This window comes from Mytilus trossulus, chromosome 6 (genome assembly GCF_036588685.1).
Source record: "Mytilus trossulus isolate FHL-02 chromosome 6, PNRI_Mtr1.1.1.hap1, whole genome shotgun sequence".
In the NCBI taxonomy this organism is placed as follows: domain Eukaryota; kingdom Metazoa; phylum Mollusca; class Bivalvia; order Mytilida; family Mytilidae; genus Mytilus; species Mytilus trossulus.
In genome coordinates, this window is record NC_086378.1 from 77,627,683 (window position 1) to 77,655,110 (window position 27,428).

General features: G+C 32.4%; 1 protein-coding gene across 1 annotated transcript; it reads left to right on the forward strand.

Moving 5' to 3' along the window:
* The first annotated feature begins 1,482 nt into the window (after positions 1–1,482).
* Positions 1,483–6,211, forward strand: LOC134723768 (galaxin-like). Its single transcript, XM_063587316.1, has 2 exons — positions 1,483–1,721; positions 4,773–6,211. Exons 1-2 carry the CDS (start codon positions 1,616–1,618, stop codon positions 5,714–5,716), a joined length of 1,050 nt encoding a protein of 349 aa, XP_063443386.1. The 5' UTR covers positions 1,483–1,615; the 3' UTR covers positions 5,717–6,211.
* The last annotated feature ends 21,217 nt before the right edge of the window (positions 6,212–27,428 follow it).

Consider the following 27,428-nt stretch of genomic DNA (forward strand, 5'->3'; position numbering starts at 1 on the left):
ATGCGGCCACATTCATTTTTGACAAAACCTATCTGAAAAGTGACACTTTCCGGCGTATTTGGTAGATTTTTCATTTTTGAGCATGAATCGGATCGTTTTTTTTAAATGACTAAATCAGTTAAAATCTTCCACATAAAGGAATTGTTTCAAATAAAATAAACACTTAAGTGTTTAAAAAGTGGTCAAAATCGTTCGTCAGAGGAACCGGAAATTTGAGGCCATAATCGGTCCTTACCGGACCTACTCCTTTCTAAGAGTAACGATTATGGCTTTTGGCTTTTATTTTTGTAACGAGGCCATAGATGATACAAAGAACTCACTAACACAAAGCAAAACCGAGCAGATCAATCGTGAATAATTTTTCAAATCATCACGTTGACACGGAGAAAAAAAGCAGAAAACGGATTTTCTCATTTCTACCTCCGCCATATCAGTGACCACGATCAGTTTAACAGTGATTTTTATGTTTTGGAGTTTAGTGTGACGTATATCTTCACTGCACTACCAGACATTTTTATTCAGGGGTCATCTGAAGCCCACCAGCGGGTGCTGGACTGTCTCGCTTTGTTGAAGACCAATTGGTCGACTTCGGCTGTTTTCTGCTTTGGTTGGGTTGTGTTTTCTTTGACTCATTCACAATTTCCGTTCTCAATTTTTTTTTAAATCAAAAACAGTTTTAATCAAAATTCTTTACATAATTTCTTTAGATAAACAAATACAAACATATATAATTTATAATCACATATTCAAATTTCGTTTCTATGGAAGGGTCACTTTCTTGAAATAAGAAAGGTTCTGACAAAGGGTCATCATATTTGTAAAAAATGAACACATTGATTTCGTAAAAAATAATCAAATTTTATATGTCAGACTACCAACAAATTGAAGGCAATAGTTGTGTTTCAAATGAAACTTGCCGCTACTTGAAGTACTTTTTTCAAAAGTAAAAAAAACCCACCCTATTTAAACAAACTAAACGAACGGATAAAAAATGTCGTATTTCTTACTTAGTGCAGGCATTAATTTAACGTTTCTACTGAAAAATTGTACGAAGGAGAAAGCGGGGACCATTGTCTGTATGCAATTTTGATTTTTTTACTGACTTCAATTCGTTTTTTATTCATTTGTATTGTCCGTAATGTCTGAAAACGCGTTGGCTAACTCGGAATAGAAGGAAAACTACCAATCATATTTGGAAGGAAGTTATCAGAATTCACTATGTTAATGCCTTGTTTTTTGTTTGTTTGTTAAATTATCGTTAAATTGAAATTGATTGTTTAATCACATTTTTACATAAATCATCCTAAATGTATATGACAAACAAAAATGTGATAATACGAAAAATATTCCACAATACGATTTGATATTTGTAAATAGAACAACATGATATATCGTATCCTTGACAAATAGTTTTCTTAAAATACATTGAACACAAATCATTTTATTTTTAAAATCAGACGTACTTTTGAATTACATTAGCAATAACATTAAGTCGTCATAACCCTGTCTTGACAACAAATACATTACATTAATGAGATGACAGTCAGAAAAAAACAAAGACATAAATTATAATAGTTTTCATGTTTGGTTGGCTAATTTGTATTTCGTTTTAATCATGATAAATGTTGTAATGGAAGAAAGAATTTATTTCATCGTGTTGATAATTTTCTTACGATTCCATGTGATAACAGGAGCAGGAGGTAGAGGTGCATACTCACACAGTAAGTTACAAAAATAATTTACACAATATTATTTTTAAGTGATATATTGATATATTTTTAATATATATTCTCAGTAACCAAGAATCTTTGTTCTGCTGTCTCTCTGTTTTTGTTACTTCCGTTTCAACAAATTTTAAAGAATTATACGAAATAATTGATATATATGCGATATATGTATGACATGGTAATAAAACCACGAATACATTAATGGACATTATATCTGCCACATTCATTACCGAGCTGAACAAAGAAATAACACGACAGGTGCCGTATACGGTGCAGGAAATGCTTACCCTTCCAGAGCACTCCCGGTTTTTAATGAAGTTCGTGTAGTTTGTAATGCATTGTTTTTAAATGTTGATGTGAATGTCTTTTGTTTTATGAGTCTTTGTTTACTCCTTGATTTTGATTGTTATTATCTTTGTCAAAGAATTGTACAGTATATTTTGTTCACTTTTCTTTCCATCCGACGTTTTCATGATAAGGTGACTCATATTTGACTGAAACCATTTGACACCAAATACTATTTTGAAAATTCACAAATTACGCCAATGTCAAACTTTTTTTATAATCTTAAATGTGCCATTTTTACCAGTATATCATTCATATGAAAACATGAAAATGTACTTTATACATAAAAGTTTGATGAATTAATGCAATGTTTTATTCCAATAAGGTCGTTGGCATACATACACATTAACAAAATATCACAGAACATAATGAATCACACTTCAGACTTGAATTTATGTGATGTACATTTCATTCCCCTGAGAATCATTTATCTTTTGTCCATACTCTCCTCAGTCGCCACGACTTTCAATAAATGAAGCAACAAATTGCATAACAAGAGGACATGATAGACACCATCTACCCAATTTATCCTAGTTACCCATATCATCAATAATATTTCAATAAATGTTTCTTTTTTAAACAATTCAAGTCTGAAGTTTTCATTTTGTTCACATTTAAATACGAAATTATCTTGATCATCTATTCTATTTAAAGAATAATGTTAACATACAAGTTTTACTTTTTTTATGTTTCTGTACTCCCCTTATAAATATACAAATATGACAGGTCATGAACACTTAATTTAGTTCAGCTTTCCCTAGTTTCAAAGGTTATTTCCTTATTGAATATGGTTCAATTTTATAAATTATTTTTACTTTGAAATATAGTTTATTATTTTCCGTTAAGAAATTAGATTTTTCAACGTACAATGGTTTTTTTATAGTTTGCTTGTATAAAATTTTTCATGTGTTTTTTAATTAAATATTCTTCTTTTAATAAAAATAAATTTCTATCACTCACTCATAATTCTATATTAGTTTCATGAATGATATTTTTGACAAAAGTATAACAAAAATAGGTTCCTGCCTCATCCGATAGGTTTATTGAGCAGTATGCATCACATAATTTAGGATTAACTTCAAAGTACTAGTAAGATATTCTTGCTTGTCTTATGATATATGTTAAAGGAAATAAATGAAATCGGACATCATGCTTTAATCAATAAACAGCTTAGGTAACCCCTAGGCATTAAGTTACTGCCTGAAAATTTCCGGCAATAATCTTATTTTCTCAAATCTGATGAAGATTCTTCAACATATTGCTGAATATCATTTTAGGCAATATGTTAAATTTGAGAATTTTGTTTTATGTTTCAAAGACATGTACAACATTAAAAAAAAAATATATGCCAAAATTTGATACACATTCCTTTAAATGATCTACGAATTATCGTAGTCCAATCAGATCTTTCTGGTATCTTTGTGGTATTGCAAAATGAATGAGTTTCAATCAATCAATCAATCAATTGTCTGTTGGAAAAAATGGTTAATTGAAATTTTTAAACATTAATCTAAAGTGGAGGTTAACAGTTTTATTATTATTTTCTTCATCGTCTTGTTGTCTCTGGCGGACACATATAGCAAAATATTGCGTAATGGACTAATATGCATAGCGATCATATTGCTTTATTATGACATGTAGCCAACTTAATAGCATTATAAATGTTCTTTAAAAAAATATATAAATATGCCATTTTATTCAGCTGTATATTAATTTGCCCGCAGATGTTTTCTTCTTTTTGTACGAATAAACAGTGTCACTTTGTAAAAACATTCGATTTTTTTTGTATAAAAAAAGGGCGCGTTACTGTATATAATAAATGCCAGATTCAAAATAAGTATAAAGATACAAGAGATTGTTCATGACTTTGTCCGCTTTTAGGAAAACACCCTGAGAGTTGCATTCTTCAGAGTAAATACTTTTATCTAACCTGTTTCCTTGAGTTTCAGACAAATTCTTTTAAAAACATGATTATTTTAACCTTCCCATGCATTCAACATTAAAATTTCAAGAATTTTCCTTTATGATTACATAACATATTTGAAAATAATCGCTAAAAGAACTTTTTAAGGTCACGGTATTTGTATATAAAAACGAGAAAAGATTAGGCTTGATTATCAGCAAATTTGATAAAATTATACCTAAATTTCAATCTACAACTTATAGAGGTTCTTTAATTTAAAGGACCCAGACCACTTGGTGACAATCAAGTTATAAAGTAACTATTCAATTGCCATATGTGTTTTCTCTTTGGCTATTTTGTTATATAGGAAAGTAGTTAACATTTAATCGACAATTATGTTTTATAGATTGTCGTTGGTCATCTCACCGAGATTGATTTTATCGCAAACAAGATTCACATTGCGATTGATATTTTATGATATCTATGTGTAGAAAACCAGATAATCTATGCATATCAATCTACTGTGCTAAAAAAAAGGAAATTATCAGTCAGTAAGATCAAAGAAAAAAATTGTAAAATAGCGATTAAAAGGAACTATCAAACTTGATTTAAAAGTTTACACAAATGTATGCCAAATGAGTACATGTATTTTCAAGTTATAAAATATCACTGTCAAGTAAGTTCACATACACTCTCCTTCTGGAATAGAGTAAAATTATTTCTGTTATGTATAAAATCATTGTTTACGGAATACGGTATTTAATTTCAATAATCTCATATCTATATTGTTTTTTTAGTGAAGTACTGTGAATCCAAGCTTTATAATCCCCGGTATCAGACTTGCTGTGACGGCGCGATAACTGTCCCTGGAGGAGGATGGCCATGTTGCAAAACAGAGGTTTATAACCCAGAAAATGCGGTCTGCTGTGGAGGTAAAATTCGTTATAAGAAAGGTGCGTCCTGCTGCAAGGACGAGGCATATAATCCGGAATATGAAACATGCTGCGATGAAAAGATATATCCAGTAAAGAACGGAAATTGCTGCGGTGAGAAACTTTATGACCCAAGGACAGAGAAATGTTGTGACGGATCAATTAATGATAAAGTAGAATCCTTTTACCAGTGTTGCTCAGACAAGGCATACAATCCTTTTCATGCAACATGTTGTTCCGGTAAACTTTATTCAGAAAGGGGTCTAGAGTGTTGTGGACACAAAATTTACAATCCTTCGTATGAATCATGTTGTTCCGGTAATCTGTATTCACAAAGAGGAATTCAGTGCTGTGGAGACACAACTTACAGTCCTTTGTATGGAACATGTTGTTCTGGCAAACTGTATCCACACAGTGGACTACAGTGTTGTGGAGAATCTAGTTACAGTCCTTCGCATCAAACCTGTTGTTCCGGTAAACTGTATTCAATAGGAGGATTAGAGTGTAAAAGTTGTGGAGGCGAGAGTTATAGCCCTTTACATCAAACATGTTGTTCCGGTAAACTGTATTCAGAAAGAGGAATAGAGTGTTGTGGAGACAGGGTTTACAGTATTTTGCATCAAACATGTTGCAACGGAATTGTTTCTGAACCTAGTGGTTTATCATGTTGTGGTACACAGTCATATGACTCTTCTACACAGTCATGCTGCAATGGCAAGCTCTCATACTCTTTATGTTCCACAGGCATGCAGCCAAGGAGACAATATAGGGAAATGTTTAGCAGATTTTCTCCATTGTTGATTTTCTGACTTAGGAATAGTTTTATTTTACAATATACAGTTGCTGTTAACTTAGGACTAGTCTCATTTTACAATATACAGATGCGGTTATTTGCTTGATAACATGTTAATGTATATGTTAGTAAAACCTGTATTTATTTTCAAATATTTATTAGAATTAACATTTCACATACACATTGATAGATCATTTTTAAGAGCTACATGAAAAAGATAAAGAAAAATAATAATTTCATAACGATTGTATAAAGTTTTTAAGTTATATCAAATTATGAATTATGAATACCCTATGACGGGTATTTAAGTTATCTCATGGAATGACTTTGGATCGAGTATCTTGTTCTACCAAAGTTATGAAAAGAATAAAAACAGTCTCCGTGCATTGATCGATTCTGTTCCAGAAATATTTTCTTAAGTAAACCGTGGTATAAGTGTAGGAGTTTGAAATAGGTTGATAGTGGATACTGACATTATTAAACCAAGAGTTCCAAATGGTGAAGTTGAAATCATCCCTTCGTAAATTTTACGGACGCCATCACGAGTTGGTTGACCGTTATGGAATAACCGTTTCACAAATGATATCGGATATGTTCCTTACGTCGTTACTACAATCCCCTTCCCTTTTATGAATTTGACCTACCGAATTAGACTTTTTACCGGATTTGTAATCACATAAGCAACACGAAGGGTGCCGCATGTGGAGCAGGATCTGCTTACCCTTCCGGAGCACCTGAGATCACCCCTAGTTTTTAGTGGGATTCATGTTGTTTATTCTTTAGTTTTCTATGTTGTGTCATGTGTACTATTGTTTTTTCTGTTTGTCTTTTTCATTTTTAGCCATGGCGTTGTCAGTTTGTTTTAGATTTACGAGTTTGACTGTCCCTTTGGTATCTTTGGTCCCTCTTTTTTTAACATGGGCTTTGTTTAATATTTGACACTGAAAGCCTTTACAGCAATATACAAGATTGTTTTTTCTACTTCTAGAAATCAGCGGTAAAACGACATTGTTTTTGTGCTGTGTATATTTTAGAAATCGTGAAATTAATGTGAAATAAATTGAATTTAGTCTACGTGAGAAAAACGAGATATCAAAGGTGATACATCATGATGGAATTTCGAAAATATATCTCGTCAGTTCGAGAAATAAAAAAAGAGGGAAAAGATAGCATCTGGATATTTTAAACTGAAAAGTCAAAAAAAGATAAACTGTCAAAGCCATGACGAAAAAAAAGACGATCAATTTTTCAAAACGCTATTTATAAAATTAAGACTGAGAAACTTGATTGTGGCTCAAATTAAAAAAAAACACCTATCAATTACAAAAACATAAGTAAAATGACAAAAATACCAAACTTCACGGAAAATTCAAATCAAAAAGTCCCTAATCAGATAACAAGACATATCTTTATGGTATTAAAACTATAGTTATTACGCAGATGTCAATGTATGGTAAGAAGTAGAGAGAAATAAAATATTGATTTTGAATACGACTTGTGTATTGTAAAATTATAAAATTATATCTTCTTCCTTAACTCAAAACTCACAACTATCATTTTATTCTAATGTTTATGTAATTGTTTAATTAAACTTTTACACTCAGTTATGCCACTTTAAAGCTAAAGCATCGTCACACGGGGAGTTCTGGGTTAACCATTGCGAATGTGATTGGATAAAACAGTTATGACACCAACGAGATTCCTTACCTTTGATACATTTCAAATCTCAAAATTGTTTACTTCATTATGTATTTTTCGCATAAGTAATATAAATTGTTGTTAACAATAATATTTTTAAGGTAATACATCATCTTATTTTCAAATACAGTTGTATGCATATGAAGCTATGACGCCCTTAACACTAGCAATATTTTTATGTTATTAAAAGTCGTATAAAACAAGTTTCTAAAAATTATAATAATGTTAAAAAAAATATATAAATTTAAGTCACATGATACTTCTAATTAGAGTTGTTTTACAGACATGTAGGTCTTAAAAGATGTTTTTAAATACACATTGGCATATCCAGAAGGGGGGTGTCCGGGGTTGGACCCCCCTTTTTTGCCGATCAATGCATTTGAATGGGGACATATAGCTGGAACACCCCATTTATCCTGGATTGGGACCCCCCTTTTTAAAATGGCTGGATCCGCCACAGTAGATACATGTATATAGACAAAGAAGGTCCTTTATTTTATTCAAATGTTCAACACATGTACTGCTATTTGGTTATTGTCTTCCTGGACCTTTTTTACCGACATTTGTCCGTTGGTATTGACCCGGACTATGACATTTCTCCTTTGAATGTGAAAACAGTACAGCCAAAGTGCGAATGAAACACTATCATAAAATACATCTAGACGTAATCAAACGTAGAAATACGATATTATCACCAAATCATTTAACATCTGCTATGGTAAAGTTAAATTAATCAATAAGAATACATATAATTTAAATACTAGACAATAACTGTTTGGTGTCTTTAAATATCAGCTGTATTTGTACGAGGCTAATAAACAGGTGTCATGTGAGTTATTACTCCTGTTTCGAGCCAAGTACAAATAAAGCTGATATTTAAAGACACTCAACAGTAATTGTTTTTATCCAGCAATTAATTCTGTATATTTGTTTAGCTTTGAAAGACACAAAAACTCACATTTTTTACATTCATCTTCGAATAAAGATCCCTTGGCAGCCCGCGGAGAAATATTAAAATCACACATTCAGCTGAAGACGGGTTCGCAAAAAAAGATCTCGAATTGTCCACAATATAATATCGCTCAAGGTGAATAAGTGTATATTTCAACAGTAATATTTTAAAAAAACGTTGTTCAATTTTAAACAGAAGTGTACGAGTTGTTCTACGTTTCAGAATTTTTAACTGAACTTGACATTCAATTAACACGCATGCTTAAATTTACATGGTTGATTTTGTTACACATGTACACATTCAAGTTTTGAAATCGATGATTGTCGTCGTAGAAAATACTGCTGTTCACGTTTGTTTGTTATAAAAAAAATCGTGTTAATTTCCTAAAACTTTGAATTTTCGAAAAACTAAGAATTTTCTTATCCCAGGCATTGATTACCTTAGCCGTATTTGGCACCACGTTTTGGAATTTTGGATCCTCAATGCTCTTTAACTTTGTACTTGTTTGGCTTTATGAGTGTCACTGATGTGTCTTATGTAGACGAAACGCGCGTCTGGCGTACTTAATTATAATCCTGGTACTTTTGATAACTATTCTTATTGTTCTAAATAAACGTTTGAAAACAAACAGAACGTTAAAAGTAGTGTTTAGTTTGCATATATAGTCACACAATACGTCATGTGAATGCGACTGCAATACACAAACGTAGTGAGCGGAGCTTTAAAGCGATATTTGTATAGTATACCGATACAGCATAGCGATATATGTAGGGCTGTTTCTGTATAGTAAAACACCAAGTTGCAGGCTAAAAGAAAATAAATAAACATCGCTTTTTTTATCTTCCTTATTTCTTACAAGATCAATGTTTCTGTGTTTATGGTTATCAGGACTACAATATCGGTAAACTTTTGCACAAAAACGGAAAGATATTATAAGAAGCCAATGTTTTCGAGCATCAATCAATAAATGAAATACTTGGTTTGTGAATTTTTTACTACAAATAAAATTACAATTGAAATAAAGTTACTTTGCTAATGAACTTTAGTAAATAAACACGAATTGCAGGTTACATAAACAATTTCTGGCCCCTTTTGATAAATAAATTCTTCTGTCAAATACTCTCTTCAAAATGACTTTTGAATATTTTAGATGTATACTAAGCCATTGACAGTTCTGCGCACAAAACTTAAGTTTCCATATTGTGAACAACTTGTTAGTTGTGCTAATTGATAGGTCAGTCTCAGAATGCATTGCTGACTCATAAGCCGAAGTTGAAATCTGCACTTGTTTTTAGTATCTTTTAGTGAATTGGTAATTTGTGTCGCTTGGTATCCATTTTTTTGATATGATTGAGATTTTAATTTTGCTATTTGCATAGGGATTTTCCGCTTATAATTTTCTCAGAGTACGGCAGTATTGTTTTTTTTTAACTTTTGTCTTTTTTTCCGTTCCCGTAACAAGCCAGTGGTTATCATTGGTTGATGTTTGCCATATATGTTTATCGTTCAGTTATATGGTATACATCAGGCCGATGCTCTGCTCTTTTAAATCGATTTCTATTCTGTCAAGCTGTGATCTTTTATAGCTTATTATATGGTATGTAGTTTGGTTATTGTTGAATGTCAAACGGGGTTAAAATTTGGTTTTAGATTTTCATTTTAGCCAACAAATTGCAGCTTACAAGTTCGTAAGTAAGAATATAAATGCTATAGCCCGTTTTACTATTAGATGTTGCATAAATATTGTATATATAAAAAATGAAGATGTGGTATAATTGCCCAATGTGATGAATCTCGTCAAGAGCCGAAAATGACTCAGCAATATAAAACTATAGGTCACCGTATAACCTTCAAACACGGACAAAGCCCATACCGCATAGTCAGCTATAAAAGGGGCCCTAAATAACAAATGTAAAACAATTCAAACAAGAAAAGTAACAGCCTAATTTATGTACAAAAATGAACGAAAAACAAATATGTTACACATCAACAAACGACAACCACTGAATTACAGGTTAGCGGGATTCCAACCCTCCCCTAACCAGGGACAGTGATGTAACATTACAACATAAGAACAAACTATAAAAGTCAGTTGAAAGGCTGAACTCATCAGATGGATCGCTAATTTGTTATAGTGCTGGTGACAGTTTTGCATTGTAGGCGACTTTACAGCACATGCAAGCTCTTCTTTCACATTGTTTGTAACCACTATATTTTTTTTTACCTTTTATGTAACACCACAAAAAAATTAATAATATAGCTGATCTGCAAGTTAATTCTTTTGTACACATCATGTACAACCTATTAATACGCCGACAATGAAAGGCATTTCTCGACTACGAAAGCTATTATACTTTTCAATACCCAGTTGGGCGCAGCGCAGGATGTGTAACAAAGGTATCACATAAGCAGGGATTTCAATCCCGTTGTAGGAAAACAAAAAAACTTACTTGATAAAGACAATTTGTAAATCTTACACTGTTTGTCGAAACTCGAAGTATATGTATTATTCACTAAAGGAGGTTCAAAGTAAAAGAAAATAATAAATAAAATTAAACACAAATTGCAATTTGTGGTTTTCCACTCAGTGCATATGAACAATGTTCACCATGGTGGTCATGAGAAATAAAACAATTTCATTTTGAAAGAATTGAATAAATCTATACTGTTATGCTTATTTCGGGAAGCTATGTTTGATATATAAAACTAAAAATATAGCCATCATCATAATTTAATCATGAATAGTATCTTTTAGTTTTTATAACTTTTGTTACGACAAATTCATCTTGAAATATAACCATAATGAAGAAAAAGATGGGACATTCCACCATCAAAGATTGTTTGCAATGTGTCAATATGAAACATTGTTAAGATTTCACATACGTTATTGCTTTAATTGAGATATTATCTGATTATTGATCAAAGAAAACGTTATAAATATTGAACAGCTAAACATTTTACAGTATTTTCTTTTCTGTTTGACATGAACGTATTGCATACAAATTAGGGCATGCAAGATTTAGAAGTCCTTACGATTTGATAGATAACGCCGCAATAAATTTTGATTACATTTGTCACACTACTGCATGTAATATCAGATCAATCATAATTATGGAAATTAGGAGTTTCCTTTTGTTTGTAAGTATTCAAGTAATGTAACTAGTCATATACAATATTAAAAAAAAGTTACAGAATTATATTTAAGCCTGTTTCATCTTGAAACACTAAAAAACTTTATGCTGTTTAGCTGTTAAAAATAAATTGAAAGAATACTTTTCACATACATCAAAACATTCCTCACGGTTTCAAGTACAATTTCGTTACTCCAACAACGTTGCTTAACACAAATTACCGTAAAACTATACTATATGAATTGCTTGTATTTCGTTCTTGTGTAAAGGACATGGTATGATAAGGGCCGTTTTTGGCCCCCCTTTTTCCAGAATTTCTAAACTTTAAAGTTGAAACACATCACGCTTGTGTAATGAACTTCAGTATATGTTCGTCCCTGTAGAACCTTATTTTTAGATGTTATGTACTCAAATATGTTCAAACTTGGACCTAAAAGGGCTAAAACGACGAAAAGTGTAAGAAATCTACAATTTTGTCATGTTCGGAGACGAAATTTGACATCAGCGCCAACGTAGACCATCTTGAAATTTTGAACCATCAACTGTACTCTTCTGTATCTTTCCCTAAATAAAATATCATGGTGGTCTACGTTGGCGCTCATGTCTAAAAATTTGAAAAATAATCCGATTGTTTACATTATTTTGGCAAGTCATTGTAATACGTCATAGGGAACGGCACGGGTAAGAAATTATTCCGGGATACATAATCGATCAGAATATCACGTACTTATAACGCCGTATCCAGTCATCAAGACATGTCACTCTCTTAAAGAAATATGTTGTTCGTGAAATTAGACCCATGTAAATCAAAATAGTCTAATACTGTGCAGCCAAATACAGAGTTGAGTCCCTTGAAATAAGATGAATTAATTTTTATTCATTATTATTTTCAAATATTCAACGAAATCTTACAAACGAATTTCATTATAAATTCACAATATATCCAAACTCTTGTTGTAGTCCTGAAGAAAATCATTCATTTGAACTTATATATTTTGCACTTTGAAGTTTGCTATATAACCATCTACAGAAAAATAGATTTATGTATCCTATCTATTTCGTGAAACATACTTCTATAGTGCAATGCTTGAAAGTAAATAAATGTGCATTGGCCATACAATAGCACATTCTTAAATGGAGATGTAAAAATATTACTACGACTTGATGACAGACCTAAATTTATATATACAGTACTAATCTAATACGTTATGTATCAGAGCACAGATCAGTCAGTACTGAATCCAAAGTATGAAATGTAATTATAAACATAATTTCATGTGAAGAGCAGTTGATACCCAAATTAAGTTAACTACGCTTATACTATACTGTAAATTATGTGTTCCAGCATGTTCATATATCGGTACGCTAATGACTTTTCTTATATATGTGTCAGAGCACTCTTTTGACAAGCTGTAACCATAAAATAAAAGTACACATGTAGCATTAAATTGACTCAGATCTTATTCCTATTTGGATTTTCAAATTAAACATGCTATAGCGAAATTACTTTTAACAGATTTTACTTTTTAATGTCGAGCGCGTTCGTTCATTTAGATATGACCGTCCGTCCATCCATCCATCCATCCGTCCGTTTGTTTCTGTCCGGACATAAACGTCTAATTATCTCCTTCAGTTTTTGACCTACAAAGCTTTTTATTTATAATAAAGGTGTGTATGTCAACAGGGTTTTGATTTCTTTTTTAAATTTTCTTTTAATGTCCGTTATACATGTTATATTGACCCATTTACTTTTTGGTACAAGCTATATACATGATATATATTTAGAGTCGGTTACAGAGGCGGATTTAGGGGAGGAGGAGGGGGCCCGGGCCCCCTTTTGAGAAATTAAATGGTTGCTTATATAGGGAATCACTGAAGTGTGACAAAATCGGACCCCTCTTTGGCAAAGAGTGGGCCTGGATCCGCCACTGGGTTATCCTACAGTTTTTGAGATACAGCTTTAAAAGCTTTATTGTACACATAATTGAAGCATGCATTGCCACCGGATTTTTATACTTTTCAAATATTCTAAAAATGTCAGGCTTTTGGACTTTGTCAATATTTCTTGCTTCTTAAAAAAACAATTAGGGTAGTTGCTGAATATTCACCAAAAACGGTAGTTGAACTTGTTTTCCCTCTCACATGCTAAATATATTATAGTGTATATTTGTTTAGGGGACAGCTGAAGGACGCCTCCGGGTGCGGGAATTTCTCGCAACATTGAAGACCTGTTGGTGACCTTCTGCTGTTGTGTTTTTTTATTTTGGTCGGGTTGTTGTCTCTTTGACACATTCCCCATTTCCATTCTCAATTTTATTGAAGACTAAATTGCAAGACTAGTACTACAGTTAAATGTCCCTAATGCAATAAATAAGATTTGTTTGGTAATTTCAAATATTTATTCAATACCAGAAAGGTAGAACTTGGTGACTACTACAGCCGACATCATTGAATGTGAAGTCAAAGGTAATATCAAGTTAGTTTGCTTGTTAGATGAACCATAAAGTCATTGTTAGGTCAGGTTAACTACCCTCCTTTAAGAATATACTACTCCAGCAGATTACCAATCTTTCTATCTAATGGACTATGCTACTTCGAAAAGAGGATAGTAATCCTGACATAATAATGACTTCACGGTTCAGCTAACAAGCAAGTTTACCGAAGACTATACCCTGGCTACACACGCAATGAAATCGGCTGTAAATCTTGAAAATTGAAACCTTTTGGCTGGACATTCAGAATGAAAATAATAAATAGATCAACATTGAAAGGAGAAATTAAGGTTGAAAACGAGTGCACCCGTACGAGCGGGGGTCGAACTCACAACTTCAGTGTTCATTAGCTAGTAATTATAGAAGTAACTTCTTAGACCACTCGGCCACCTAAACCCTTTAATGATCTTTAATAAAGTATGTCTACGTTTCTTATCAAATTTAAATGTTTTGGGGTATAAAATACTACTTACCAATAACTGTTTCATTAAAAAAAGCATAAAATTTTGGATAAGATAAGAAGATGTGGTACGATTGCACATGATTCTATACACCGGCGATCAATGTGCTAATTTCAGGATATATATAATAGAAATAATATATTTGTAGAGAAGCTTGAAGATGTTCATGCTTCTTTCGTCCACATATCTTCATGAGTTTTTATCGTCTTAAACCCTGACCTCATCGAAAACTTTGAACTTTGTTTTCAGCATTAATTTTCCTTCTTTAAAATATTGTGTTAAGTGTTAAAACAAGTTCACAGTGTACGATTCTTGAAGTGACAAACAATGGCATAGTACAGGCTATACATATTTGCTATACATACTGTATAAATCTGATACTGAATCTTCAATAGTAGTTTTAATCCATCTGAGCTTTTTTAATGTACCGGTAATCATTATGTAAATGTGAAATGTTATATTCAAAACTTTTACTATTATTTATAAATTATAAGTGTGCCACTTCTAGTATAACTTGACGTTTTTTATGCCTCATTTATGCACATTATGTTTTCCGGTCTGTGCGTCCATCTGTTCGTTAGTCCATTAATCCTTCCGCCCGTCCGTCTGTGCGTCCATCTGTTAAAGGTTTTTTTCGAGGTTATTTTTGATGAAGTTGAAGTCCAATCAACTTAAAACTTAGTACACATGTTCCGTATGATATGATCTTTCTAATCTTAATGCCAAATTAGAGATGCTGCCCCATTTTTATGGTATACTATACTGGGGACACATTCTTACATAATTTGTATTTATGTTGGTTTTTTTTTATTAAAGAGACCAATTCATTGATAGCTATCTTTTATTTAAAAACTAAAATTGAGAATGAAATGGGGAATGTGTCAAAGAGACAACAACCCGACCATAGAGCATACAATAACTAAAGGCCACCAATAGGTCTGCAATGCCGCGAAAAACTTCTACACCCTGAGGCATCTTTCAGCTGGTCCCTAATCAAATATGTATATTAGTTCAGTAATATTTGGCGTCATACAAAACTCCGAATTATACACAAGAAACGAAAAGTAAAAATCATAAAACACTTACAAAGGTCAGAGGCTCCTGACTTCAATGCTGCCGGGTTAAATCTTTTTTTTTGAGATCTCAACACTATTTTTGGTAACAGCATATAATTTTTATTATTAACTTCATCAAGATATAAATATGATACCAAAAACAAAAATAATCGTTGCTCAGCACTGTTTTGGTTGCTTATCTTTTTATCGGCATGATATACAATTGACTTACTTTCATTTCTTACTTCTGGTTATTCTTTCATGTTTAACCTTTCTATAATAAAATTGAGAATAGAAATGGGGAATGTGTCAAAGAGACTCAACCCGACCAAATAAAAAAACAACAGCAGAAGGTCACCAACAGGTCTTCAATGTAGCGAGAAATTCCCTAATTACTCTAATTTGTACAATTAAAAATAGTTTTTTTCTGTAGTTCAATTTGATTTCTATCTTTTTCGGCTGTTGCTAAGCAACATTTAAAATTTTTGGTTGCTATGGTCAATTTCATTTTCTTGAGAAAAAAATAATGATGACTCAGACATCATATATACGAAAGAAAAGTCATTTACGGTAGCTAAATCTTTAAATATTGCTATATGTATACCTCATATAGCCGAAATTACAAATTTTTGAACCGTTGCTGGGGAAAATATTTGTTGCTAGGTTGTTGCTAAGCATTTTTTAAAGCTGAAATTGAAGTGACTTTTCCTTTGCAAACTCAAGTTATTGTTAAACAAACAATACCATTTTGAATTATGCTAATGTGTAATGAGAAAGCAATGCATATGTGATAATTTGGCTATTTATTAAAACCGTTGCTAGGCAACCTTCCTTTCACCGGAACATAAAAAAATCATAGTTTTTAAGAGTTTCTATCCTAAGGCTATCAACGATGTATATATAAACTTATTTCGGAAGGGGGCCAAAAACGCCTCTTATCATACCTTGTCCTTTAAGTAATATTTGATATTTTCTGAACCTTGACAGGCTATACAGCCCTCGCAGGGGCACTAATCATTTATTTGATACAGCTTTTGATTCTTAAAAAATACAAGAAAATTGATATCATAAGTTTTAATCCAATATTTTCTACATGAGTAAATGCCAGTACCAAGTCATGAGTATAATATGACAGTTGTTTTCCATTCATTCATTACGTTTGAGGTTTTAATTTTGCCATCTGAAAAGAAGGTATATGGACTGGACATTTAGCTTACAGCTACAACATGAACATAAGAGTCTATGTATGTAAGATATTCACATACATTGGGTCTCGATGCAGGCCATATACGAGTCCAGAGAGAGAGGTTGCAGATGTTCTTTAACTTGTACTGGACTTTCCCTTAAGTATGTATTAAATATAACATCCCTACACCAATAGAACAAGACTTTATTCATACATCCCATCAAACGGGTGGTACTTTTTATAAGGTTTTAGTGCAGAATGGGTGCACTCTATTGAAACCTTGGTATGCCCTTAAAATTTTAGTAGATAAAATTTTTGTTCGCTTTGGAGAATCCGTATATCGGTTATCCGAATTCCAATGGGATTGACTATGCACCACTTATTGCGGACCTGTTTTTGTATTGCTATGAGTTAATAATTTATGACAAATCATAAATCAGCAAAGACCCATCGCAACAACATCTGATAATCAAATTTGATAATACTTTTAGATATTTAGAAGATATTTTGGCTCTCAATATTGACGACTTTATTATGTATACTAAAGAAATTTATCCTATTGAACGTACTTTAAATAAAGCTAATACTAACAATGACCACTGCCCTTTCCTCGATCTTGATATCTATATCACTATCGGAAAGCTTAAACTAAAAGTTATGATAAAAGAGATGATTTTTCATTTCTTATCGATAATTATCCATTTTTAGATGGTGGCGTTCCCTTGTCACCATCTTACGGTGATTATATATCTCAACCTGTACGATTCGCTCGTGTATGTAACAGAAGCAAAATAATTTGAGAAAGAGGACAAAACCACAACCAAATTAAGAAAAAAGACACACATTACACACAAAACTACAAGAAAACTTAATATAACGAAGACCAAACCTAAACCATGGATGGAAGTGGGTAGGGGAGATTTCATATGTGCCAAGGGAAGAATCAGCTGGTCTTGCATTGTTTTTGAAACTCGTCGACGTACGTTAAAAGTCGAAGTACTAGTATATGAACAAAGATAATAAATGAGGCACGGCAAATTACGACACTAGGTTAATTGGATCCAAAGTTATTTAAAGTACTATCCGGAATTTCAAATGTAAGTATCTCTTAAACATTTATTTGGTGTTTTAAATATGTTTAAATTTTTAACCAATGACTTCTGACTCATCAAATTGTTGAAAATATCTAATTCATTATTATTCGAATTTCCTAGGTTTTTGTAGTACTGTATGTTCCTTATATGACTATTTATCACTTAAAGTCGTCGCATACACCTTATGAACTTGCAATGCGATAATAATCACCCGATCATAATCACCGATGAAAACAACCAGAACTAGAAAATGAATACTTTCGACTTGTTGGAAAAAGAGACTTTTCCGCTTAGCCTTTCTATACTTATATTTAGTGTCTATCCTTAAAACTGTTTCTCCTTCGTTTTTGACAAATTACTACAATTATTAATACATTAACAATATATTTAATCTATACTATTAAATGAGAAGACCTCATTTTGTGTGTCGCTTCTCTTCCTTCCACAATAAATTAATCAACACGCTTCTGTATCCTATAGGTACAGTACATAGTCGCATTTGTCATCCATTCATATGATTATTGTACGACACATGCCTGTGCACACATATTATGAATATAAATATAAAACAAACTGTGACTTACAGCGTATATATATAGAAAAAAGATTAGGTTTTGTTTTTGTTGGCGATTTTCGAATTTTTGACAATTTCAAAATATTCTAGGGATGTAACATTGTGTACGACAATAAGAATTTCAAATGCCATAAAGAGTAGTTACCGATTGTCATTTTAAATTCGGAGTGGACACAATTTACCTACAAACGACAGTTCTTGACCTCGTTAGACATATTTTATAGGTGACAAACATCTGTATATCATCTGTCATATAACTAGTTAACAAGTCATTTAGTTCGTTGAGTGCATACATATGCTGTGTAGGCAGGTATAAATCAAGGCATTGAACAGGAAGTATAAAAAATCTGCTTTATCTTACTATCCAATATAGAACAAACTTAAGATAAAAGTCATTCCTTTCTGGTTATATATGTACGAATTATAAGGACAGCTAATTTCTTTGGAATCGTATTATGTTCCAAAGGTTTCGACAAACTTTTATAGTTGACCTAAGTTCATTTTATCGGAAAAACCGCAAGACATCCACTTAATTCCTTTACATGATATTCAGGTATACAATTTGATATAGTTAGATGCAATATTTACCACATGAAACTACAACATCATGAAAATGGTTACAGTTAGTATGTCCCAAGCATGTGTAATTGCATTGGTTAATTTCTAATGCATTTCCTTTACAACCAAGATCAGTTATGCTAAGATCTTTTCCAAAGTGTGCGTTTGACTGAACAGTATGATTACGTCTTTTTGTGTCGGGATGTATAAGTGCCCTGCCACGTCTACTTGTATTTTTGTCCATCTGATGAGTTATGCCTTTTTTCAACTGATTTTTATAGTTCGTTCTTATATTGTACTGTTATACCACTGTTCCAGGTTAGGGGAGGGTTGGGATTCCGCTATCATGTTTAACCCCACCACATTATTAATGTATGTGCCTGTCAAACGTCAGGAGCCTGTAATTCAGTGGTTGTAGTTTGTTTATGTGTTACATATTGTGTTTCGTTCATTTTTGATATAAATAAGGCCTTTAGTTTTCTCGTTGGAATTATTTTACATTGTCTTGTCTTTTTAGCCTTTTATAGCTGACTATTCGGTATGGGCTTTGCTCATTGTTGAAGGCCGTACAGTGACCTATAGTTGTAAATGTCTGTGTCATATTGGTCACTTGTGGACAGTTGTCTCATTGACAATCATACCACATCTTCTTTTTTATTTGTATGGACAATAAAGTGCATGTATGTTCTCATTGCTAATTAAGAGTGTTTGTTTCTGGATTTATATTGTCCAATAAAGTCTGTAACAAATACATTATTCATAGAATTTTAAAACGTTTCGTTTCAATTCACTTTCTAAGGCACATGGAAACTTAAAGCATTTTGGAACTAGGAAGACGTACTTTTAAATCTCATTTTGAATTTGAAATTCATTACATTTTCTGAAATTTGTTCGCTGCTCTTCTGTGATAGTTCATAGTTTATAGGAAACTTTATTTCTGCCAAGAAAACTAAAGAAATTTCAAAAATGAAATAAATTAATGAAAATAATACTGATTAATACAGTATCAAGTAAGTCTGTCAGCTTAAAAAAACAATAAACATGACCATCTTCACCACAAAAATAATAAGTAAGACATCACAAACAGATTTATTCAATAGAGATAAAATTCAAAAATGTCAGAGACAATGAAAGAACTGTTGTAGTTGAAATGTCAATGTCTACAGTGCATAATAAATTAGTCTTATATATAAACAAAAAATCGCCAGACATGCGTTTCGTTCACATAACCTTCATTATAGGATAAGTAAATAGAAACTCTGGGAATTTTGTCCCCAGTTATTTGGAATGTATTCTTTTATCGACAAGTAAATGGCGCATTTATATTCAGATAACACAAAAGATTTGTCCTTTTTAGAACATTTGCAAGCATTTATAAACGACAAACGTTTCAGACGTTTTAATTATTATTGATATTTACGATACATGGAATCCTAATATTTTACAAACTAAAGTTATCGTCACATACAGTACCCCATTTTCCGTTGTATTTTATCTCTACACGACCCTCTCCAAGAAAGGTTCCATTAACTAGTCTTATATCAACAACATCTGAAATATATACATAATTTATAATTTACCAATGAACATATTGCTTGTTTAGCTTTTGTAATGGGAAGCGAGGCACTTTTTTCAGGAATCTCTTGTTCAATTCAAAAGGCTGTTAAAATGTTTTTTTTATATACTAGAGTTACACAGCGTCACTCATGAGTCTTTTGTAGACGAAATGCGCGTTAGGTGTAAATATAAAATATTAATCCTGGTATCTATGATGAGTTTATATGCATTCTTCTTTAGGAAACTGATCTTTAATCTTAATTTTCCCATATTCATGCAATATAATGTAACGGAAATATATACTGCAACCGGCCTTTAATTCGTCAGCTGCTTAAAATCTAATAATGCATGTGAGTTAACTAGTTATCTAAGCAATAAGACCCATTTCTTACCGTTACTTGAAATTGACTTTCGTTTTCTTAATTGATACACAATTTGCAAATCGAAATTTTAGGACATTAGAAAACCCGCCCAAGCTTTTGAAATTGTTTTATATCTTTTATAATGAAGGCTGGAGTTTATCAAATAAATATGTGACACTTAAAACGACAACCGTTTATCGTTACTCTTAACTACACATTATTACCACGACAATATAGAAACATAACAAGTATTATTCAGGTCACAACTATCTACAAAATTAAATGTCCACTTCTGACTGAGGATGACTTTAATTTATAAACTAATTGATTTGGGATTGCCATACACATGTGATTGTAACTATGCATGCATGCCACATCTTCTTATATTTATATTAAACGTTATACATGTCATATGAAAACAGGAAATACTAACGACCCTAATTACAAAAATACATGTGGAGGTTAGCATGCAGTAATTATAAACGACAATAGGCATTCAACAATAGAAAGTGCATATGCCTGTCAGGAATTTGAAATTATATCGCGAAATGTTGTAATTGTTAAAAGAGATTAGCATATAAGTAAGCCAGTGAATATGGACATATATGTATGACAAAATGCAGTTTATAATTTCTTATATTTTTAACACCACTGGTTCGATGGCACTGCTGGTGGATGTTTCGTCCCCGAGGGTATCACCTGCCCAGTAGTCAATACCTCGATGTTGACATGAATAATCAATTATCAATTATATGGTCATTTTTATATAATTACACCTTATGTAAGAATCGTGGATTTTGATTGATTGACAACCAGGGTATTTTTCACCAATTTACTGTTATCAAAGGAATATCGTTCATTTTTTAACGCCGCCGAGTAATAGCATGTTCTTGATGTGTGTTTGCGAAAAATACCAGTCGAGAGGATGTTTAATTTCGCGAGCCCCTCCTTAACATGAAATATCAGTTTAAAATTTCCTGTTACAAAACTTGGATTTTTTCGAAAAACTAATGATTTTCTTATCCCAGGAATAGAATACCTTAGCCGTATTAGGTACCACTTTTTGGAATTTTGGGTCCTCAATGATCTTCAACTTTGTACTTGTTAGGCTTTATAACTATTTTGATTTGAGCGTGACTGATGAGTTTTATTTAGACGAAGCGCGTGTCTTGCGTACTAAATTACAATCCTGGTACCTTTGATAACTATTCAAGGCGAAAAAAAAGGACGAAAAGGGTGAAAAATCTGAAATAACGACATGTGCACTATCACCAATCTTCTTATTTACATCAGAAGAAGATTTTTTTTAATTATCTATTTCTTAAAAAAGCATAGTTAAAGCTTTCCACAAATATTTCAATTCTTCCTTCATAGCGATTCTTCCCACCTCTCAATTGAATTAAAGCTGTTATTTAAAAGAAAAAAATGTATGAGAGTCCTTATTTGTATTACCTATGTATTTGTTTTGTATTAAAGATCAAATTTATTCGTTCATTGTGAGTTACTTTGTGTTACTACGTTTTTTGATTGAGTTAAGCCTTCCAATTGATATTTTATAGAGCGTATTTCTATGTTTTGATGTTATACTATTGTATCAGAAAAGGGAGAATTTTTGGTACCATTGAAACGATTAATCCCGTTGCAATTGTTTTTATCTGCCCTAAGTAGGAATCTGATGTTCAGTTGTTGTCGTCTGTTTATGTGGTTCATAAGTGTTTCTCATTTTTCTTTTTTTATATAGATTAGACAGTTGGTTTTCCCGTTTGAATGGTTTTACATTAGTCTAGTAATTTTTGGAGACCTTTATAGCTTGCTGTTCGGTGTGACCCAAGGCTCCGTGTTGAAGCCGTACCTTGGTCTATAATGGTTTACTTTTATAAATTGTTACTTGAGTGGCGATTTGTCTCATTGACACTTATACCACACCTTTCACATCTTTCTATATATATATGCAAGATATTTTTATACATGTACACCTATTATGATAAAAATGAAATATGATCACAAACAACAATTTCTTAACCTTACGAATAGAGTTTAAAAAAGTGCACATATTATATCAAGCTAGGTGATCATTCATGTTCTCTTACATCATCGACGACAACAACAGCCTTTCTAGCCGGTTATTGATCAATTTGTCGAAAGTTTCGTCATAACAATGTACTTAATTATACTGTAACAAATTCGGGAAAGGTAGATGGGCAAATATTTTGTTTTTCATTTTGACTAGTTTAAATATTACAAGAACACACCCGCAAAATCGCGGGATTTCAGAGCGTAGTTTAAAGTATGTAAAGTGTTGTTGGTAGAATTTTGTAAAATATAGAATGACTGGATAATTCCAGCAAAAGTATCATAGGTTATTGGGGACAGGAAAATGTTTTTTATCCCTCCTCCTTTATTTCTAGAATTCCCAATTTTCGGTTTTCTATCAATTTCAATGTGAACATACATTTAGTATGTTATGATAAATTTAAAGGAGATTCAGTGGTTGTCGTTTGTTTATGTGTTACATACTAGTATTTGTTTTTCGTTCATTTTTTGTATTTAAATAAGGCTGCTAGTTTTCTCGTTTGAATTGTTTTACATTGTCATTTCGGGGCCTTTTAAAGCTGAGTGTGCGGTATTGGCTTTGCTCGTTGATGAAGGCCGTACAGTGACCTATAGTTATTAATTTCTGTGCCATTTTGGTCTCTTGATGAGAGTAGTTTCAACATGGCAATCATACCACATTTTCTGTTTGTTTGTAATCAATGATTTTTTTAAAGATTTAATGACTGGAGAATTTCAGAAAAAGGTATTAGAAGTTCACACGAACAATCTGTATATTATGAACATTTATTACTAAATAAACGAAGTGTATTATCTTTCAATTCTATGTTTTCTAATTGATCCATGGTGGTCATTGGTATGGCATACAGACCATCTCTATTTAATAAACTTTGTGACCGCCGCGGATAGTAAACTTCAAAATGATAGCAGGTAGAATTCTGAAAATACACTTTATTCGTAGCGTATGTATGTTCAAAGTATACAGAACAACGCAAACTTGAAGTCTAATCTGACTTAAAATTTCGTCCAAAGACTAGACAATATCCGGATGCCTTGTTTTTCCCAGAATAACTCAATCTGAATAATTAATCGTTTTCTCTGGCAAGCCTATACCAATTGCAACACGTTAGAAAGTGCAACTTCAGTTCTATTAATATTTCTGTTTCACCCTGAATAAGGTGTTGCTGGCTTTAGAACTATTATAAATTTGCTATACGAAAATTAGCATATGACTAGCAATGTACATGTTCATGTTTTCAGTCTGTTAAATCAAATATTTTTGACAAATTAATTCAACTCCCGAGGATACCAAAATAACTTAGTAAGGAAAAACGAATTGCGCTGAGAAATCTATACAAAACCGATGTTACAAATACAAAACATAAACAAAAAATGCCGATGACTATGATGTTTTGTTGGAATATTATTTTGTTTTGTTTTGCACATTATAAACCTTGGCACCAGCTGAAGGTCACATGCCGTGTTTTTCACCTGTTAAACCTTTGTTTAAATCTTAGTACAGCTCGTGTCAACTAACAAATATAATGACTACCCATGTTAAAATGAGCATAGAGCATGATATGAAGATTTTTTTCCCATAAATGAATTGAATGTTAGTTTACGTAAGACAAAACTAATATAAAAAGCTGATTCCAGTTCGATGGATCATGACAGAATGTCGACAATTTCGACATCTGTGATTGAAATAAAACAAAACGGCGAAGATACCAAGAGGACATGTCGAAACATGAACATGTATTGTGTAATTAAAAAGAAATATATCTACTTCCTACATTCAAATCTCACATTTATCATAATGCATTATTTTGTTTATTCAACTGCTTAATCTGATCTTTTGCAATCGGGAAAGTATTTCTATAAAGCATCGTAACACGCGGGGATCTGGGTTGTACCATTTAAAGTATGATTTGATAAAGTAGTTCTGACACCAACGAGATAACTTACCTTTTGATACAAATTAGATCTCAAAATTGTTATTTCATATGTATTTTCACAAAAAAAATCTATATTGTTGTTGACAGTTTTTTAAGGTTAAAAGAAAAGTCACAAAAATACTGAACACCGTATTAAATCATCTTATTCAAAAATACAGTATATTGCCTACGAAGTGATGACGCTCTTTATACCAGTCATAGGTTTATCTTTAAGTCATATAAAACGAGTTTTTTGAAATTATAATGATATATTGATATATATGTATATAAACTCATCATATATACCAGGACTAAATTAAAAATATACGCCAGACGCGCGTTTCGTCTTCAAAAGACTCATCAGTGGCGCTCGAAAAAAGTTCAAAAGGCCAAATAAAGTACGAAACTGAAGAGCATTGACAATCAAAATTCCTAAAAAAATTGCCAAATACAGCTAAGGTAATCTATGCCTGAGGTAGAAAAGCCTTAGTATTTAAAAAAATTATTCAAGAAAATTAATAAAAGATAATAACGGTTTCAATTCATCACTATTACTAGCGGTTTCACTGCTTTTACAGATCTCCAGGTAATTCTTAGCGTAGTACAAAACAATTGATGGACCCTTCTAATAGTATGACCTTAACAAATACAAGGGAGACTACTAATGTCATTTTAAGAAAGAGTTGGTATCACTTTGTTTCATAAAAAAAATAGCCAATGTAGATACAAGTATCTTGTCTAAGGGACTGATATATCCTACTTTGTAAAGGATCTCTCTGATACAATAAAAAATGTATCTGAAACTGACATTAACAAGATGCTTGATTTCTTGATTGACAATATATTTGTTACTTTTGGAGGACGTGTTTTTCATTAGACTGTCCGCATTCCTTTGGGAACCAATTGTGCCCTCTCCTTGCCGACTTGTTTCTTTATTATTATAAGACTGACTTACAGGAATGGCGAATATGTTGAACTCATCTATCCAATCGAACTACAGACTACAACATATACAGTTAAGACTGCCTCATATCTTGAGAGAGGGACGAAAGATACCAAAGGGACAGTCAAACTCGTAAATCTAAAACAAACTGACAACGCCATGGCTAAAAATGAAAAAGACAAACAGAAAAACAATAGTACACATGACACAACATAGAAAACTAAAGAATAAACAACACGAACCCTACCAAAAACTAGGGGTGATCTCAGGTGCTCCGGAAGGGTGAGCAGATCCTGCTCCACATGCGGCACCCGTCGTGTTGCTTATGTGATTACAAATTCGTTAAAAAGTCGTAATTCGGTAGGTTAAATTCATGAAAGGGAATGGGATTGTAGTTACGACGTAAGGAACATATCCGATATCATTTGTGAAACGGTTATTCCATTACGGTCAACCAACTTGTGATGGCGTCCGTAAAATTTACGAAGGGATGATTTCAACTTCACCATTTGGAACTCTTGGTTTAATAGCTTCCTAGTGAGCAGTAATCCTCTATCAAGAAAATCATGATAGGTTATGCAAGCACGGGAATATCGTATCTATTGGGAGATATATACCCCGTATGCAGGTGCTTGCTACTTAGAAATGGAAAGTTCACAATTGGAAAGCTGAAATCATCTCTTTTGACTTTCATCTAGAAATTGACAATAAGGGTCGGTTGAAAACAAAACTTTACGAAAAAAGGGATGATTTCAGCTTCCCAATTGCGAATTTTTCATTTATATGTAGCAAATAATCTCATCATAGATACCAGGATTAAATTTTGTATTTACGCCAAACGCGCGTATTGTCTACAAAACACTCATTGGTGACGCTCGAATCCATAAAAGTTTACAAGGCCAAATAAAGTTGAAGAGCATTGAACACCAAAATGCCTAACAGTTTTGCCAAATACATCTAAGGTAATCTATTTCTGAGATAGAAAAGCCCTAGTATTCCAAAATTCAAACGTTTTGTAAACAGTTAATTTATAGATATGGCCATATCAATGATAATTCATGTCAGCTCAGAGGTTTAGCTAGCTATAAAACCAGGTTCAATCCACCATTTTCTACATAAGAAAATGCATGTACCAAGTCAGGAATATGACAGTTGTTTTCAATTCGTTTGATGTGTTTGAACTATTGATTTTGCCATTTGATTTGGGGCTTTCCTTTTTTGAATTTTCCTCGGAGTTCAGTATTTTTGTGTTTTTACTTTTTACACAGTGGCATCGACCTAGTGGTTGTAAATAAACTCATCATAGATACAATGATTGAATTTTGTATTTACGCCAGACGCGCGTCTCGTTTACAAAAGACGCACCAGTGACGCTCGAATCCATAAGAATGTCAAAGGCCAAGTAAAGTACAAAGTTGAATAGCATTGAGGACCGAAATTCCTAAAATGTATTCCTTTGGCAAAAAAGCCTTCGTTTATTCAAAAAAATCACGCGTTTTGTAAACAGTTAATTATAAATATGACCATAGCAATAAAAATTCCAGCCGAGCCTGTACACGATACGATATTCCAGGGCTTGTATTTCCATTCATGATTTCTTTGGTAAAGGGTTGCTGCTCACAAGGATGCTATTGAACCAAGAGTTTCAAATGGTGAAGTTGAAATCATCCCTTCGTTAA

Coding starts and splice junctions, on each gene's coding strand:
- LOC134723768 (XM_063587316.1), top strand. CDS start 1,616: ATGATAAATGTTGTAATGGAAGAAAGAATTTATTTCATCGTGTTGATA. Junction 1,722..4,772: donor TAGAGGTGCATACTCACACA/GTAAGTTACAAA, acceptor TTGTTTTTTTAG/TGAAGTACTGTGAATCCAAG.